The sequence below is a fragment of the Physeter macrocephalus genome, chromosome 9 (genome assembly GCF_002837175.3).
Source record: "Physeter macrocephalus isolate SW-GA chromosome 9, ASM283717v5, whole genome shotgun sequence".
NCBI lineage: Eukaryota > Metazoa > Chordata > Mammalia > Artiodactyla > Physeteridae > Physeter > Physeter macrocephalus.
The window spans coordinates 5,452,585-5,469,289 of record NC_041222.1 but is presented as its reverse complement, the minus strand read 5'-3'; the positions used below and the strand labels follow the sequence as shown (position 1 = coordinate 5,469,289).

Sequence of the window (16,705 nt, the reverse complement as noted above, 5' to 3'; positions counted from 1 at the left end):
GGGAGGATCCCACATGCCGCGGAGCGGCTGGGCCCGTGAGCCACGGCCGCTGAGCCTGCGCGTCCGGAGCCTGCGCTCCGCAACGGGAGAGGCCACAACAGTGAGAGGCCCGCGTACCACCAAAAAAAACAAACAAACGAACAAACAAAAAACACAGGGTAGTGTTTATGTTACGACGTTGATATTAAGGGAAAAGGCTACAATTATTGTGTAAAAGAACTTTTTTTTTTTAAGATGAGAAAGAAAAGCACAAAATGTTAATAGTAACTGTATTTAGTAGGGTGGGAATACAGATGATTTTTTTCCTTTACTTCTCTGTATTTTCAAATGTTGTAAGGTTAGTGAGCAGGTTATTTCTGTAATAGTTTAAAAAAACAATTTAATTAAGTTATTTTTAAAAGATAGAAAATAAAGAATTTTATTTGAAAAGCAGAGATGGATTCAAGCACTGGCAATGTTCATCTCTGTTAGAGATGAACCCACAGTCATCTAGAGAAAAAGGAGTGGTCAGCCTAGTAATCGATAGCCACCTCAAGAGGCTACAAGTTCAGCAGAGTCGGAGGTCTACACGTGTGAAGAACATGTTTATTTCATTAATACAGTTTATTAGAGAAAATACATATGTGATTATCGTGCATATGAAAAAATGTCATAACTCACCAATAATCAAAAAGAGCAAATTAAAACAAGCTTTCACTTAACAAGTGAGATTGTTTTAATGAGAATATCCAGTGCTGGCAAGCGTATTGGGAAATGGCACAATTAACATTCATGTTTCAAGAAGTGACCAATCATCTAGAAACCAATCATCTAGAAACCAATCATCTAGAAACTGACCAAATCATCTAGAAATATGCTGGCAGGAATGTACATCGGTAGAACTCCCCATGGACAGATTGATTATGTACATCAAGTATGTGTGTATTATATAAAGATGTTCACAATCATCCCAATAATTCCATTCCTAGGATTCAATCTCGGAGAAGAATTCAAAATATAAGGGGGAAAAGCCTTATATACAAAGTCATTGGGGCTTCCCTGGTGGCGCAGTGGTTGGGAGTCCGCCTGCCGATGCAGGGGACATGGGTTCAAGCCCTGGTCCGGGAGGATCCCACATGCCGCAGTGCGGCTAGGCCCGTGCACCACAACTACTGAGCCTGCAAGCCACAACTGCTGAAGCCCCTGTGCCTGGAGCCCACGCTCCGCAGCGGGAGAGACCACCGCAGTGAGAAGCCTGCACACCGCGGCAGGGAGTAACCCCCGCTCACCACAACTAGAGAAAAGCCCACGTGCAGCAATGAAGACCCAAAAACAGCCAATAAAATAAATAAATAAATAAATACATACATAATAAATTCTTAAAAAAAAAAAGTCATTCATCAAAGAATTACTTAAAACAGTGAAAAATAAGAAACAACCTAGTGCGGCTAGGCCCGTGCACCACAACTACTGAGCCTGCAAGCCACAACTGCTGAAGCCCCTGTGCCTGGAGCCCACGCTCCGCAGCGGGAGAGACCACCGCAGTGAGAAGCCTGCACACCGCGGCAGGGAGTAACCCCCGCTCACCACAACTAGAGAAAAGCCCACGTGCAGCAATGAAGACCCAAAAACAGCCAATAAAATAAATAAATAAATAAATACATAATAAATTCTTAAAAAAAAAAAGTCATTCATCAAAGAATTACTTAAAACAGTGAAAAATAAGAAACAACCTAAATGTGCAAGAATATGAAAATGAATAAAGTATGACAAAGCCACACAATAAAACCTTAAAACTGTATTTACAAAAAGTTGATAATATGTGACTATTTCTAAGTCACTATGTTACATTAAAAAAAAAAAAAATCCCTGGTGGCTCAGTGGTTAAGAATCCGCCTGCCAATGCAGGGGACACGGGTTCGATCCCTGGTCCGGGAAGATACCACATGCCGCGGAGCAACTAAGTCTGCGCTCCACAACTACTGAGCCTGCGCTCTAGAGCCCGCGAGCCACAACTACTGAAGCCCGAGCGCCTAGAGCCCGTACTCCACAAGAAAAGCCACAGCAATGAGAAGCCCACACACCACGACGAAGTGTGTAGCCCCCGCTCGCCGCAACTAGAGAAAGCCCGCGCTCAGCAACGAAGACCCAATGCAGCCAAAAATAAATAAATTTAAAAAAAAATCAAATTGTAACTGATCTAAAAAATAAAATCTATGCATAGGAGAAAGCCCAGAAGGAAAAACAACAAGGCGTTAATAGTGGTTGGGGGACTTCCTGATTTCCCTTTTTTCCCTTCTTGCCAGTCTTCTGAAAAAATTTTTGAAACATATATAATACTTATACTCAGAAGAAAATTAACTTTTTAAAAAATCTGTCTTTTGAATTAGATTGAGGACAAGATTAAAAATATTAAAGCAAGGGACACTCGAGCTGTCAAGGTCGCGGCTCAGACTGTGGAGTAAAGGGACTGGCCCCAGCTTCCGGGCCTTCCCAAGAAATCCATCTCTGCCTCTGTCGACAGTGAAGTCCTAGCTGTTCTGCAGAGGTGGGCTACAACCACGGTCACTCCGGAGGCAGAGGGGTTCCGCTGTTCCCGGGCCCCTACAACCCAGCCATCTGGTCCCATGCTTCCCCAACTATTGTCTAGGACACAGCAACAGAGGCTGAGGGAGACAGCCATTCAAATTCCAAAGTAGGTTTTATAGAAGCTTCTGTTTTAGTTTCCTTTAAAATTAAAATAAATAAAAAGAAATGGGAAACCTAGGTCACGGGCCCACCCAAAAAATGTATCTGGGGCAGTGCTTATTTAAATAAACTCAAAAAGAGAAGAGAAGATAAGCAATGATTTGGGAAAACACTCACCTTGAACAATTTTCATCGTTACCTTTTATTAAGCACTGATTATGTATGAGGGGCTAAACCAGGAACTTTTACACATATTATATCTCAGTCTCTCATAGGACCCTACAAAGTACACATTATTATCCCTATTTAAGTAACTGAGGCTCAAAACTGTTAAATGACTAGCCTGTCATCAGACCATAAGTAATTAAATCCGGGATTCAAACAACTCCAGAGCCTGTGTTCTTCCCAGAGCACTATTCTGTCTTGCCCATTCCAGGGAAGATTCCAGTTAAGACCAATAAACTACAAAAAAATTAAAACAAGGAGACCGAATTCAAAGGGAGAACACCAGTTAGGAGCTTGTTAAACAAAGGATAGCAATGGCTGATACTAAAATAATAGATATTATAAAGTGATCAAAGTTCTGTGGGATTATCACGTAAATAACGATAACAAAGCCTCTTTAAAAATCTAAGCTCGAAGAATTCAAATTCATACATTCGATTCACTTCATAAAAATACGTTCCATGTTAATTTTGCCTTAGATAGCCCTCTGGAAAACTTCTTTGGAGAATTTTTTTTACCTCTTCCTGCAAGACACCCTGACTTTCAGATTCTATAACACCAGTCAGGTGCTTATAAGTCAGGTGGCAAATACTTGACCCAGTTAGACATGGTCAGAAACTAAAGCACCCCCCTACCCCGCCCAAAAAAGAAACTAAAGCCCAAATAATATGAAACAAATTGTTCTTCCCCACAGTACAGAAACATGATGAGTTCAATATAGAAAGAGTCAGAAGGCCCAGAGTTCAAAGACCAGTTCTAGCTGTGTGTGTGACTTGGGAGAAGTTAACTTCTCTGAAGTTCTGTTTCCTCATGTGGGAGAATGATCTCTATTTCACAGGGTTGTTGTGAAGATAAAATATGACACATAACGTCCCGTTTCAGCAGGTGCAGGATAAATAAATCTGTTCCCTTTTCCATCACTTACTCCATTATCTTTCATTCCCAATCAAGAGATAATATGGAGAGTTTCCTCAAACTAAAAGTTACGTGTATAACACCATTAATTGAGAATCTGAAAATAGACCAACGTAAAAACTACTATATTTTCATGCCAGAACTACATCACCCAACTTAAGGATGAGTTAACATTTACTGAGTTACCACCTGTGCCCAGATACATGTTCTTATTTAATCTTTGTAAGGATTATGTGACATAAATGTGACTATCCAGATTTTACAATGCACAAGCAGACTGGGAGAGTGCAAATATCTTGCCCAAGATGATACAAGTTAGTAAAGCAGAGTTAGGATTCAAATTCATGTCCCACCCCAGGTTCTTCAGAGTAAAAATAATATGATACATACATATAATGGACTATATGCAGCTGTTTAAAAAGACTGTATAAAAAGCACAGAGATACACACCACACACACACACACACACACACACAAATGACTGCATGTCAAACTGCTGAAATCTGAGTAAGGCCAACAGACTGCACCAATATCCTGGTTGTGACCTTGTCCTATGTCACATAAGATGCTAACTTTGGGAGAACTAGGTAAAGAGTATACAGAAGTCTACTGCATGTGAATCTACAATTATCTGAAAATATATTTTTTTAAAGATTGGTTAGATCTATATATACTGCCAGGGAAAGAATGTTAAATGAAAACAGAAGAGATTATATAACAAAATACATATTATAATGCTATTTAATTGTTCAAAGGTGATATATATATATATATATATATGTACAAATATGCTTTGAAAAGAGTCAAGGTGCTAACAGTGAACATCTTTAGACGTGAGTTTACTGGTGACTTTTATCAACCTCTTTCCACCATTTTAAATATTTTGTGAGTTTCCTGCAATGTGCAATTTTACTTTTATAAAGCCGAGCAGGGAGGGGAGGAGACATAACCGCTACTTCCAATTTGAAAATACATTGTTTAAATGGCTTCAGAGGCAGCACAGCCAGGCCACACTGCAACCTTCACAGAGTCACACCTGTGATTAGAATCTACCTCTCTGCACTGTGGCAACTGCTCCAAGAGTCTGAATACCACTTGCTGCTGCTTCACTGTCACGCTTGATGCCACCCCTGTGAGCTTTAGCTCTTATACTCATGCTGCAATTAGTTCAAATCATGTGACATCCCAAAAAGGTCCCAAAATGTGAAAGACAATGCATTTTCAAATGCCTGTGCAATATTCAAATTATACATACCTCGCAATGAATGAGCCAATATAAGGGTCTGGTGTGTATTGACTCACACACATAATCAGAAAAATGGAAAGAGCAGAGACTTCGGAGTCAGACTTTGAGTTCAAGTACTGGCAACCTGTCAAATGGGTGAGCACTCTGCCTCCGTGGTAAGGATTCAATGAGTGCTCTCTGAACAGCCAACGTGCCATGCAGAACCTGAGGAATTTCAAGTGTCTGATCTCCATACTTTGCAAGATGAGAAACCCGGCCAACACTGTAAACTACAAGACCTCAAAGATCACTTTTAGACTAGGACTGAGGGTTATGAAATTAATCAATGGATGTAATAAGTCTGGGTAACACGTAAACGTATGAGACTCTTTTCTTTCCTTCAAGGCCCAACAACAAGTAAAATATCACAACACGTAAGGTCTCTGCTTATCAATTGCCAACATACACTTTTTTTTCTCAAGGAATGGGAAATACAGACGGTTTTGCTAAGAATTCAGCTTTTAAGGCTTGTTATTTTCTAAGCAAGGGAAAAAAACTCAGTGTAAAGTGTAATCTCAGCTCCATTTCATCAACCACTGTCAAAATAGTGGGGAAGGCAAGTCTGAGAGTCCAAAGATAGAGATTTGTCTCTGCTTCTAGTGCACCCGGACTTAAACCAAATTACTTCAATTGCTCTTACTGTGAACCAAAGCTCTGAAAAGATAAGGCATGGGATATGAATCTGAGGAACCAAGCAGTCTTAAATTAGATTTAACTCCTAACTTCTACTTTATAACCAAAAACAACACGGGAGGAAGAAGTGGGAGGGGGGAGCTTTAAGGCAGTATGGGCTTAACCAGGATGGAGCATTACTGATTCATTAGTTATTAGGAACAGGCATACACTGTAGAGGGAAACTAGAAACATGGGAAGAAGATGTTAATTCAAAACACAGAACTAAAATTAGCAAGAAAGAGTGAAGATCAAGGGGATGAGCCACAGGAGCCCTTGCTGTACAACGTTGGAGGGGGGAACAAAAGGCGGGTCAAATAACCAAAGCCTGGAACAGAAACCTGGCAGGGAAGCAGGCAAGCCAGGTGAGGAGAGGTAGCGGGTGAAGGGACAAGCTCAGGCTTGGGAGTGAGACTGATTCTGGGGTCAAACCCTAGCTCTTTCACTTACCACTTCTGTGACCCTGAGCAAGCTACTTGAATCTCTGAACCTGGATTTCCTCAGCAGTGAACAAGGATATTAACAGTGCCTACTTCATGGCGTTGTTGTACAGATTTACTGAGCTAATCCACGGAGAACACCTGGCACAGGACTTGACACACAGTACATGTTCAATAAATGCCAGCTTTTATTAGCAGCAATTACTACATTTAAACCCCGGTCCTGTCATTTGCAAAGCTGTGTGACCGTGAATAAGCTGTATACCCTCACTGAACTTCAAAAACCCCTCAAATACAAGGGGGGTGAAAATTACCTTCCCCACAGGGTGGTGAAGATTAAATGAGATAATCCACACATCTCGCACGGTCTACTCCCGGCACAGCCTAAGCTCAGCACTCCTGACTGTGGGCGCAGTTGTCTCCATCATCACTGTCATATTGAGGAAGGGGCTGGAGAAGCACCCAAAGCTGCAGAAGACGCTCCTTTAGTCAGACTGAGTGAACTCTTCTACTAAAGACCACTCAGAGGACTTCCCTGGTGGCGCAGTGGTTAAGAATCCGCCTGCCGATTCAGGGGACACGGGTTCGAGCCCTGGTCCAGGAAGATCCCACATGCCTCGGAGCAACTAAACCCGTGCGCCACAACTACTGAGCCCGCGTGCCACAACTAATGAAGCTCGCGCGCCTCGAGCCGGTGCTCCGCAACAAGAGAAGCCACCGCAATGAGAAGCCCACGCACCGCAACGAAGAGTAGCCCCCCCACAAAAAAAAAGAGTAGCCCCCGCTCGCCGCAACTAGAGAGAGCCCGCGCACAGCAACGAAGACCCAACGCAGCCAAAAATTAATTAATTAATTAATTTTTTTAAAAAAAGACCACTCAGAGCTCCCTTGGTTCCTTTCAGCTGCAAAGCCCTGACATCACCAGGAGTAAGGATCATGGAGAGAGCCACTTCAAACAAAGCCAACACTTACCTGGAATTTCTGGGTCTGTGCTTTCTGGGGGACCTCTCGGGCTTTAGCAAAGGCAGCACTGAGCTCTTCAATTTCGGAGTTAAGTTCTTCAATCTGGGTAAAAATAAGGAAGAGCAGCCAAGTATGCAACTGGGCTCTCCTCTCTGTGCTCAGCCCAAAAGCTTTTCCTGCTGAACTGGGGAGTGCTTATAACCGAGGCCTCTATAGTCAGAAAAGTGGGATTCCTAGTTCGGCTGTCTACTAGCTGGATGACTTCAGGCCAGGCACTTCATCTCTTTGAAACTTAATTCCCTCAACTATAAAACGAGGATATGACCACTCACCCAACCACAGCACTGTTAGGCTTGAACAACGTTAATAGGTACAGGCACTAAAATAATGCCCGGCTCACGCTAAGAGTTACTATTATTGTCCACAGAGATGGCCCACCCAACCACCAAGCCTGGCTCTTCCCAGAACTCCTCACCCTCCAGTGACCTTCTCCTCTGGCCCAGAGTCAGCCAGGAACTCCCCTGGCCACACCCTGGACTCTGACAGCAGCCAGAACTGCCCTACCACTGGTGCCCTGCACAGCAGAGGGTCTCCAACCACCACTGGGCCCTGAACTCCCAACACACGAGACAAATCACACTGACCACGATTACGAACCAAATCTCCGCTGCGGCTGACACTGGTGGTTACTCAAACTCCTACCTCCTCGGCTTCCTCAACCCCAGTTTCCTGGTTAGCGTCCCACTCCTGCAGCCATTCCTCCTGCCCCCTTTATGCATTCCTCTCCCTATTCCTGAAATTTGCCGTCCCCTGCGGCCCGATACCCAGCCTCCTTTCCCACCCCACGCTATCCTTGGATAAGCAGATCAACTCTCAGAATTTTCACTCGTGTCTGTATACGACTGACTCCCAGATCTATACCTCCAGGCCTGGGCCTTCTCCAAGCTTTAGACTCGCGTATCTATCTGCCTCCTGGACTTCTCACCTGAAGGGCCCATGGGCTTCTCAAAGTCGGCACCTTCTAAACAGGCTCATCACCTCCATCGCCGGCCCCATCTCACCATGATCCTCCACTTGCTACGCTTTTAAGGGAGCTGGTGGCACCACCATATCCCCAGTCATGCAGCCAGAAGTCACCCTTGACTGCTCCTTCTCTCAAGTCCTACATCTAATCATCAAATTTCCCCAAATTCACCTCTAATTTTTTAATTATTTCTAACTGTATTTCTTGAATAAGCCCCACCCCTCCACTCCTACTTACTGCGACCACTGCCCTAATTCAGCCTTTCTGAATTAGGGGGCTCTCACCTCAGCTACCGGCCTCCCTGCCTCCGTTCTCGCCCTTCTGCCATCCCCTTTCCCAACAGCCACAGGCTGCTCTCGGATGCAAAAGTGACCACACCCCTCCGCTCAGAGCCTTCAGTGGCCTTGCTACCCTCTGAGTTCCACCACCTCCGCTGCCCCTTGCATCCTCTCCAGCTTCTTCTCTCGCCTCACTTCAGCTCTGCACTTGATGCTCTGAGAACCTCGAACTGTTTTGTTTCCACAAACACACAAGGGGCTCTTTCCTAACGTAAGGCTCTGACCAGCATTCTCCCCTCTGCGGGAAATGGCCTCCTAGTCTCCGCCTCCCTTCCCAGCTAACAGCTAGTCCTCCTTTAAGATTCAGCTCAGACACCTCCTCCAGGAAGAAGCACTCCCCGCTCCCCGCATCCACACCCTAACCTGGACTAGGCCCCCTTCCCTCTGCTTCCACAGCCCCCTGCACTTCCCTCAATCACAACACCTTCGCGCTGTCTTTTTGCCCCACTAGACTGGCAAGCAGAGCTGTGTTCTCTTCTCTGTATCTGTGCCGAGGAGTTACTGAGACATAACTGATGGCTGTACTCGTGACAGGAGAACCGCAAAGAGCCATGAGCCACCACCTTGGATCCCAAAGGCAGCAAGCCAGGTAGCAGAAGTCAAGGGCGACTTCTGGCTGGCACGACTAGGGACACGGTGGTGCCACCAACGCAGACAAGAGCAGAGAAGATGGAGTATTATGGTGAGATGGGGGCGGCGATGGAGGCGACGGGCCTGTTGAGAAAGCACCAGCCAATAAAATAAATAAATAAATAAATACATACATAATAAATTCTTAAAAAAAAAAAAGTCATTCATCAAAGAATTACTTAAAACAGTGAAAAATAAGAAACAACCTAAATGTGCAAGAATATGAAAATGAATAAAGTATGACAAAGCCACACAATAAAACCTTAAAACTGTATTTACAAAAAGTTGATAATATGTGACTATTTCTAAGTCACTATGTTACATTAAAAAAAAAAAAAATCCCTGGTGGCTCAGTGGTTAAGAATCCGCCTGCCAATGCAGGGGACACGGGTTCGATCCCTGGTCCGGGAAGATACCACATGCCGCGGAGCAACTAAGTCTGCGCTCCACAACTACTGAGCCTGCGCTCTAGAGCCCGCGAGCCACAACTACTGAAGCCCGAGCGCCTAGAGCCCGTACTCCACAAGAAAAGCCACAGCAATGAGAAGCCCACACACCACGACGAAGTGTGTAGCCCCCGCTCGCCGCAACTAGAGAAAGCCCGCGCTCAGCAACGAAGACCCAATGCAGCCAAAAATAAATAAATTTAAAAAAAAATCAAATTGTAACTGATCTAAAAAATAAAATCTATGCATAGGAGAAAGCCCAGAAGGAAAAACAACAAGGCGTTAATAGTGGTTGGGGGACTTCCTGATTTCCCTTTTTTCCCTTCTTGCCAGTCTTCTGAAAAAATTTTTGAAACATATATAATACTTATACTCAGAAGAAAATTAACTTTTTAAAAAATCTGTCTTTTGAATTAGATTGAGGACAAGATTAAAAATATTAAAGCAAGGGACACTCGAGCTGTCAAGGTCGCGGCTCAGACTGTGGAGTAAAGGGACTGGCCCCAGCTTCCGGGCCTTCCCAAGAAATCCATCTCTGCCTCTGTCGACAGTGAAGTCCTAGCTGTTCTGCAGAGGTGGGCTACAACCACGGTCACTCCGGAGGCAGAGGGGTTCCGCTGTTCCCGGGCCCCTACAACCCAGCCATCTGGTCCCATGCTTCCCCAACTATTGTCTAGGACACAGCAACAGAGGCTGAGGGAGACAGCCATTCAAATTCCAAAGTAGGTTTTATAGAAGCTTCTGTTTTAGTTTCCTTTAAAATTAAAATAAATAAAAAGAAATGGGAAACCTAGGTCACGGGCCCACCCAAAAAATGTATCTGGGGCAGTGCTTATTTAAATAAACTCAAAAAGAGAAGAGAAGATAAGCAATGATTTGGGAAAACACTCACCTTGAACAATTTTCATCGTTACCTTTTATTAAGCACTGATTATGTATGAGGGGCTAAACCAGGAACTTTTACACATATTATATCTCAGTCTCTCATAGGACCCTACAAAGTACACATTATTATCCCTATTTAAGTAACTGAGGCTCAAAACTGTTAAATGACTAGCCTGTCATCAGACCATAAGTAATTAAATCCGGGATTCAAACAACTCCAGAGCCTGTGTTCTTCCCAGAGCACTATTCTGTCTTGCCCATTCCAGGGAAGATTCCAGTTAAGACCAATAAACTACAAAAAAATTAAAACAAGGAGACCGAATTCAAAGGGAGAACACCAGTTAGGAGCTTGTTAAACAAAGGATAGCAATGGCTGATACTAAAATAATAGATATTATAAAGTGATCAAAGTTCTGTGGGATTATCACGTAAATAACGATAACAAAGCCTCTTTAAAAATCTAAGCTCGAAGAATTCAAATTCATACATTCGATTCACTTCATAAAAATACGTTCCATGTTAATTTTGCCTTAGATAGCCCTCTGGAAAACTTCTTTGGAGAATTTTTTTTACCTCTTCCTGCAAGACACCCTGACTTTCAGATTCTATAACACCAGTCAGGTGCTTATAAGTCAGGTGGCAAATACTTGACCCAGTTAGACATGGTCAGAAACTAAAGCACCCCCCTACCCCGCCCAAAAAAGAAACTAAAGCCCAAATAATATGAAACAAATTGTTCTTCCCCACAGTACAGAAACATGATGAGTTCAATATAGAAAGAGTCAGAAGGCCCAGAGTTCAAAGACCAGTTCTAGCTGTGTGTGTGACTTGGGAGAAGTTAACTTCTCTGAAGTTCTGTTTCCTCATGTGTGAGAATGATCTCTATTTCACAGGGTTGTTGTGAAGATAAAATATGACACATAACGTCCCGTTTCAGCAGGTGCAGGATAAATAAATCTGTTCCCTTTTCCATCACTTACTCCATTATCTTTCATTCCCAATCAAGAGATAATATGGAGAGTTTCCTCAAACTAAAAGTTACGTGTATAACACCATTAATTGAGAATCTGAAAATAGACCAACGTAAAAACTACTATATTTTCATGCCAGAACTACATCACCCAACTTAAGGATGAGTTAACATTTACTGAGTTACCACCTGTGCCCAGATACATGTTCTTATTTAATCTTTGTAAGGATTATGTGACATAAATGTGACTATCCAGATTTTACAATGCACAAGCAGACTGGGAGAGTGCAAATATCTTGCCCAAGATGATACAAGTTAGTAAAGCAGAGTTAGGATTCAAATTCATGTCCCACCCCAGGTTCTTCAGAGTAAAAATAATATGATACATACATATAATGGACTATATGCAGCTGTTTAAAAAGACTGTATAAAAAGCACAGAGATACACACCACACACACACACACGCACACACACACAAATGACTGCATGTCAAACTGCTGAAATCTGAGTAAGGCCAACAGATTGCACCAATATCCTGGTTGTGACCTTGTCCTATGTCACATAAGATGCTAACTTTGGGAGAACTAGGTAAAGAGTATACAGAAGTCTACTGCATGTGAATCTACAATTATCTGAAAATATATTTTTTTAAAGATTGGTTAGATCTATATATACTGCCAGGGAAAGAATGTTAAATGAAAACAGAAGAGATTATATAACAAAATACATATTATAATGCTATTTAATTGTTCAAAGGTGATATATATATATATATATATATGTACAAATATGCTTTGAAAAGAGTCAAGGTGCTAACAGTGAACATCTTTAGACGTGAGTTTACTGGTGACTTTTATCAACCTCTTTCCACCATTTTAAATATTTTGTGAGTTTCCTGCAATGTGCAATTTTACTTTTATAAAGCCGAGCAGGGAGGGGAGGAGACATAACCGCTACTTCCAATTTGAAAATACATTGTTTAAATGGCTTCAGAGGCAGCACAGCCAGGCCACACTGCAACCTTCACAGAGTCACACCTGTGATTAGAATCTACCTCTCTGCACTGTGGCAACTGCTCCAAGAGTCTGAATACCACTTGCTGCTGCTTCACTGTCACGCTTGATGCCACCCCTGTGAGCTTTAGCTCTTATACTCATGCTGCAATTAGTTCAAATCATGTGACATCCCAAAAAGGTCCCAAAATGTGAAAGACAATGCATTTTCAAATGCCTGTGCAATATTCAAATTATACATACCTCGCAATGAATGAGCCAATATAAGGGTCTGGTGTGTATTGACTCACACACATAATCAGAAAAATGGAAAGAGCAGAGACTTCGGAGTCAGACTTTGAGTTCAAGTACTGGCAACCTGTCAAATGGGTGAGCACTCTGCCTCCGTGGTAAGGATTCAATGAGTGCTCTCTGAACAGCCAACGTGCCATGCAGAACCTGAGGAATTTCAAGTGTCTGATCTCCATACTTTGCAAGATGAGAAACCCGGCCAACACTGTAAACTACAAGACCTCAAAGATCACTTTTAGACTAGGACTGAGGGTTATGAAATTAATCAATGGATGTAATAAGTCTGGGTAACACGTAAACGTATGAGACTCTTTTCTTTCCTTCAAGGCCCAACAACAAGTAAAATATCACAACACGTAAGGTCTCTGCTTATCAATTGCCAACATACACTTTTTTTTCTCAAGGAATGGGAAATACAGACGGTTTTGCTAAGAATTCAGCTTTTAAGGCTTGTTATTTTCTAAGCAAGGGAAAAAAACTCAGTGTAAAGTGTAATCTCAGCTCCATTTCATCAACCACTGTCAAAATAGTGGGGAAGGCAAGTCTGAGAGTCCAAAGATAGAGATTTGTCTCTGCTTCTAGTGCACCCGGACTTAAACCAAATTACTTCAATTGCTCTTACTGTGAACCAAAGCTCTGAAAAGATAAGGCATGGGATATGAATCTGAGGAACCAAGCAGTCTTAAATTAGATTTAACTCCTAACTTCTACTTTATAACCAAAAACAACACGGGAGGAAGAAGTGGGAGGGGGGAGCTTTAAGGCAGTATGGGCTTAACCAGGATGGAGCATTACTGATTCATTAGTTATTAGGAACAGGCATACACTGTAGAGGGAAACTAGAAACATGGGAAGAAGATGTTAATTCAAAACACAAAACTAAAATTAGCAAGAAAGAGTGAAGATCAAGGGGATGAGCCACAGGAGCCCTTGCTGTACAACGTTGGAGGGGGGAACAAAAGGCGGGTCAAATAACCAAAGCCTGGAACAGAAACCTGGCAGGGAAGCAGGCAAGCCAGGTGAGGAGAGGTAGCGGGTGAAGGGACAAGCTCAGGCTTGGGAGTGAGACTGATTCTGGGGTCAAATCCTAGCTCTTTCACTTACCACTTCTGTGACCCTGAGCAAGCTACTTGAATCTCTGAACCTGGATTTCCTCAGCAGTGAACAAGGATATTAACAGTGCCTACTTCATGGCGTTGTTGTACAGATTTACTGAGCTAATCCACGGAGAACACCTGGCACAGGACTTGACACACAGTACATGTTCAATAAATGCCAGCTTTTATTAGCAGCAATTACTACATTTAAACCCTGGTCCTGTCATTTGCAAAGCTGTGTGACCGTGAATAAGCTGTATACCCTCACTGAACTTCAAAAACCCCTCAAATACAAGGGGGGTGAAAATTACCTTCCCCACAGGGTGGTGAAGATTAAATGAGATAATCCACACATCTCGCACGGTCTACTCCCGGCACAGCCTAAGCTCAGCACTCCTGACTGTGGGCGCAGTTGTCTCCATCATCACTGTCATATTGAGGAAGGGGCTGGAGAAGCACCCAAAGCTGCAGAAGACGCTCCTTTAGTCAGACTGAGTGAACTCTTCTACTAAAGACCACTCAGAGGACTTCCCTGGTGGCGCAGTGGTTAAGAATCCGCCTGCCGATTCAGGGGACACGGGTTCGAGCCCTGGTCCAGGAAGATCCCACATGCCTCGGAGCAACTAAACCCGTGCGCCACAACTACTGAGCCCGCGTGCCACAACTAATGAAGCTCGCGCGCCTCGAGCCGGTGCTCCGCAACAAGAGAAGCCACCGCAATGAGAAGCCCACGCACCGCAACGAAGAGTAGCCCCCCCACAAAAAAAAGAGTAGCCCCCGCTCGCCGCAACTAGAGAGAGCCCGCGCACAGCAACGAAGACCCAACGCAGCCAAAAATTAATTAATTAATTAATTTTTTTAAAAAAAGACCACTCAGAGCTCCCTTGGTTCCTTTCAGCTGCAAAGCCCTGACATCACCAGGAGTAAGGATCATGGAGAGAGCCACTTCAAACAAAGCCAACACTTACCTGGAATTTCTGGGTCTGTGCTTTCTGGGGGACCTCTCGGGCTTTAGCAAAGGCAGCACTGAGCTCTTCAATTTCGGAGTTAAGTTCTTCAATCTGGGTAAAAATAAGGAAGAGCAGCCAAGTATGCAACTGGGCTCTCCTCTCTGTGCTCAGCCCAAAAGCTTTTCCTGCTGAACTGGGGAGTGCTTATAACCGAGGCCTCTATAGTCAGAAAAGTGGGATTCCTAGTTCGGCTGTCTACTAGCTGGATGACTTCAGGCCAGGCACTTCATCTCTTTGAAACTTAATTCCCTCAACTATAAAACGAGGATATGACCACTCACCCAACCACAGCACTGTTAGGCTTGAACAACGTTAATAGGTACAGGCACTAAAATAATGCCCGGCTCACGCTAAGAGTTACTATTATTGTCCACAGAGATGGCCCACCCAACCACCAAGCCTGGCTCTTCCCAGAACTCCTCACCCTCCAGTGACCTTCTCCTCTGGCCCAGAGTCAGCCAGGAACTCCCCTGGCCACACCCTGGACTCTGACAGCAGCCAGAACTGCCCTACCACTGGTGCCCTGCACAGCAGAGGGTCTCCAACCACCACTGGGCCCTGAACTCCCAACACACGAGACAAATCACACTGACCACGATTACGAACCAAATCTCCGCTGCGGCTGACACTGGTGGTTACTCAAACTCCTACCTCCTCGGCTTCCTCAACCCCAGTTTCCTGGTTAGCGTCCCACTCCTGCAGCCATTCCTCCTGCCCCCTTTATGCATTCCTCTCCCTATTCCTGAAATTTGCCGTCCCCTGCGGCCCGATACCCAGCCTCCTTTCCCACCCCACGCTATCCTTGGATAAGCAGATCAACTCTCAGAATTTTCACTCGTGTCTGTATACGACTGACTCCCAGATCTATACCTCCAGGCCTGGGCCTTCTCCAAGCTTTAGACTCGCGTATCTATCTGCCTCCTGGACTTCTCACCTGAAGGGCCCATGGGCTTCTCAAAGTCGGCACCTTCTAAACAGGCTCATCACCTCCATCGCCGGCCCCATCTCACCATGATCCTCCACTTGCTACGCTTTTAAGGGAGCTGGTGGCACCACCATATCCCCAGTCATGCAGCCAGAAGTCACCCTTGACTGCTCCTTCTCTCAAGTCCTACATCTAATCATCAAATTTCCCCAAATTCACCTCTAATTTTTTAATTATTTCTAACTGTATTTCTTGAATAAGCCCCACCCCTCCACTCCTACTTACTGCGACCACTGCCCTAATTCAGCCTTTCTGAATTAGGGGGCTCTCACCTCAGCTACCGGCCTCCCTGCCTCCGTTCTCGCCCTTCTGCCATCCCCTTTCCCAACAGCCACAGGCTGCTCTCGGATGCAAAAGTGACCACACCCCTCCGCTCAGAGCCTTCAGTGGCCTTGCTACCCTCTGAGTTCCACCACCTCCGCTGCCCCTTGCATCCTCTCCAGCTTCTTCTCTCGCCTCACTTCAGCTCTGCACTTGATGCTCTGAGAACCTCGAACTGTTTTGTTTCCACAAACACACAAGGGGCTCTTTCCTAACGTAAGGCTCTGACCAGCATTCTCCCCTCTGCGGGAAATGGCCTCCTAGTCTCCGCCTCCCTTCCCAGCTAACAGCTAGTCCTCCTTTAAGATTCAGCTCAGACACCTCCTCCAGGAAGAAGCACTCCCCGCTCCCCGCATCCACACCCTAACCTGGACTAGGCCCCCTTCCCTCTGCTTCCACAGCCCCCTGCACTTCCCTCAATCACAACACCTTCGCGCTGTCTTTTTGCCCCACTAGACTGGCAAGCAGAGCTGTGTTCTCTTCTCTGTATCTGTGCCGAGGAGTTACTGAGACATAACTGATGGCTG

At 44.4% G+C, this 16,705-nt stretch overlaps 1 protein-coding gene across 1 annotated transcript in view; it reads right to left on the bottom strand.

The window, feature by feature from the left end:
- The window catches only part of CDK5RAP2 (CDK5 regulatory subunit associated protein 2), a 197,073-nt gene that overhangs the window by 125,009 nt on the left and 55,359 nt on the right, over positions 1–16,705 (bottom strand). The window contains exon 11 of the mRNA XM_028493591.2: positions 14,831–14,923. Within this exon, the coding sequence (XP_028349392.1) occupies positions 14,831–14,923 (93 nt within the window). The remainder of the gene's footprint in view (positions 1–14,830; positions 14,924–16,705) is intronic.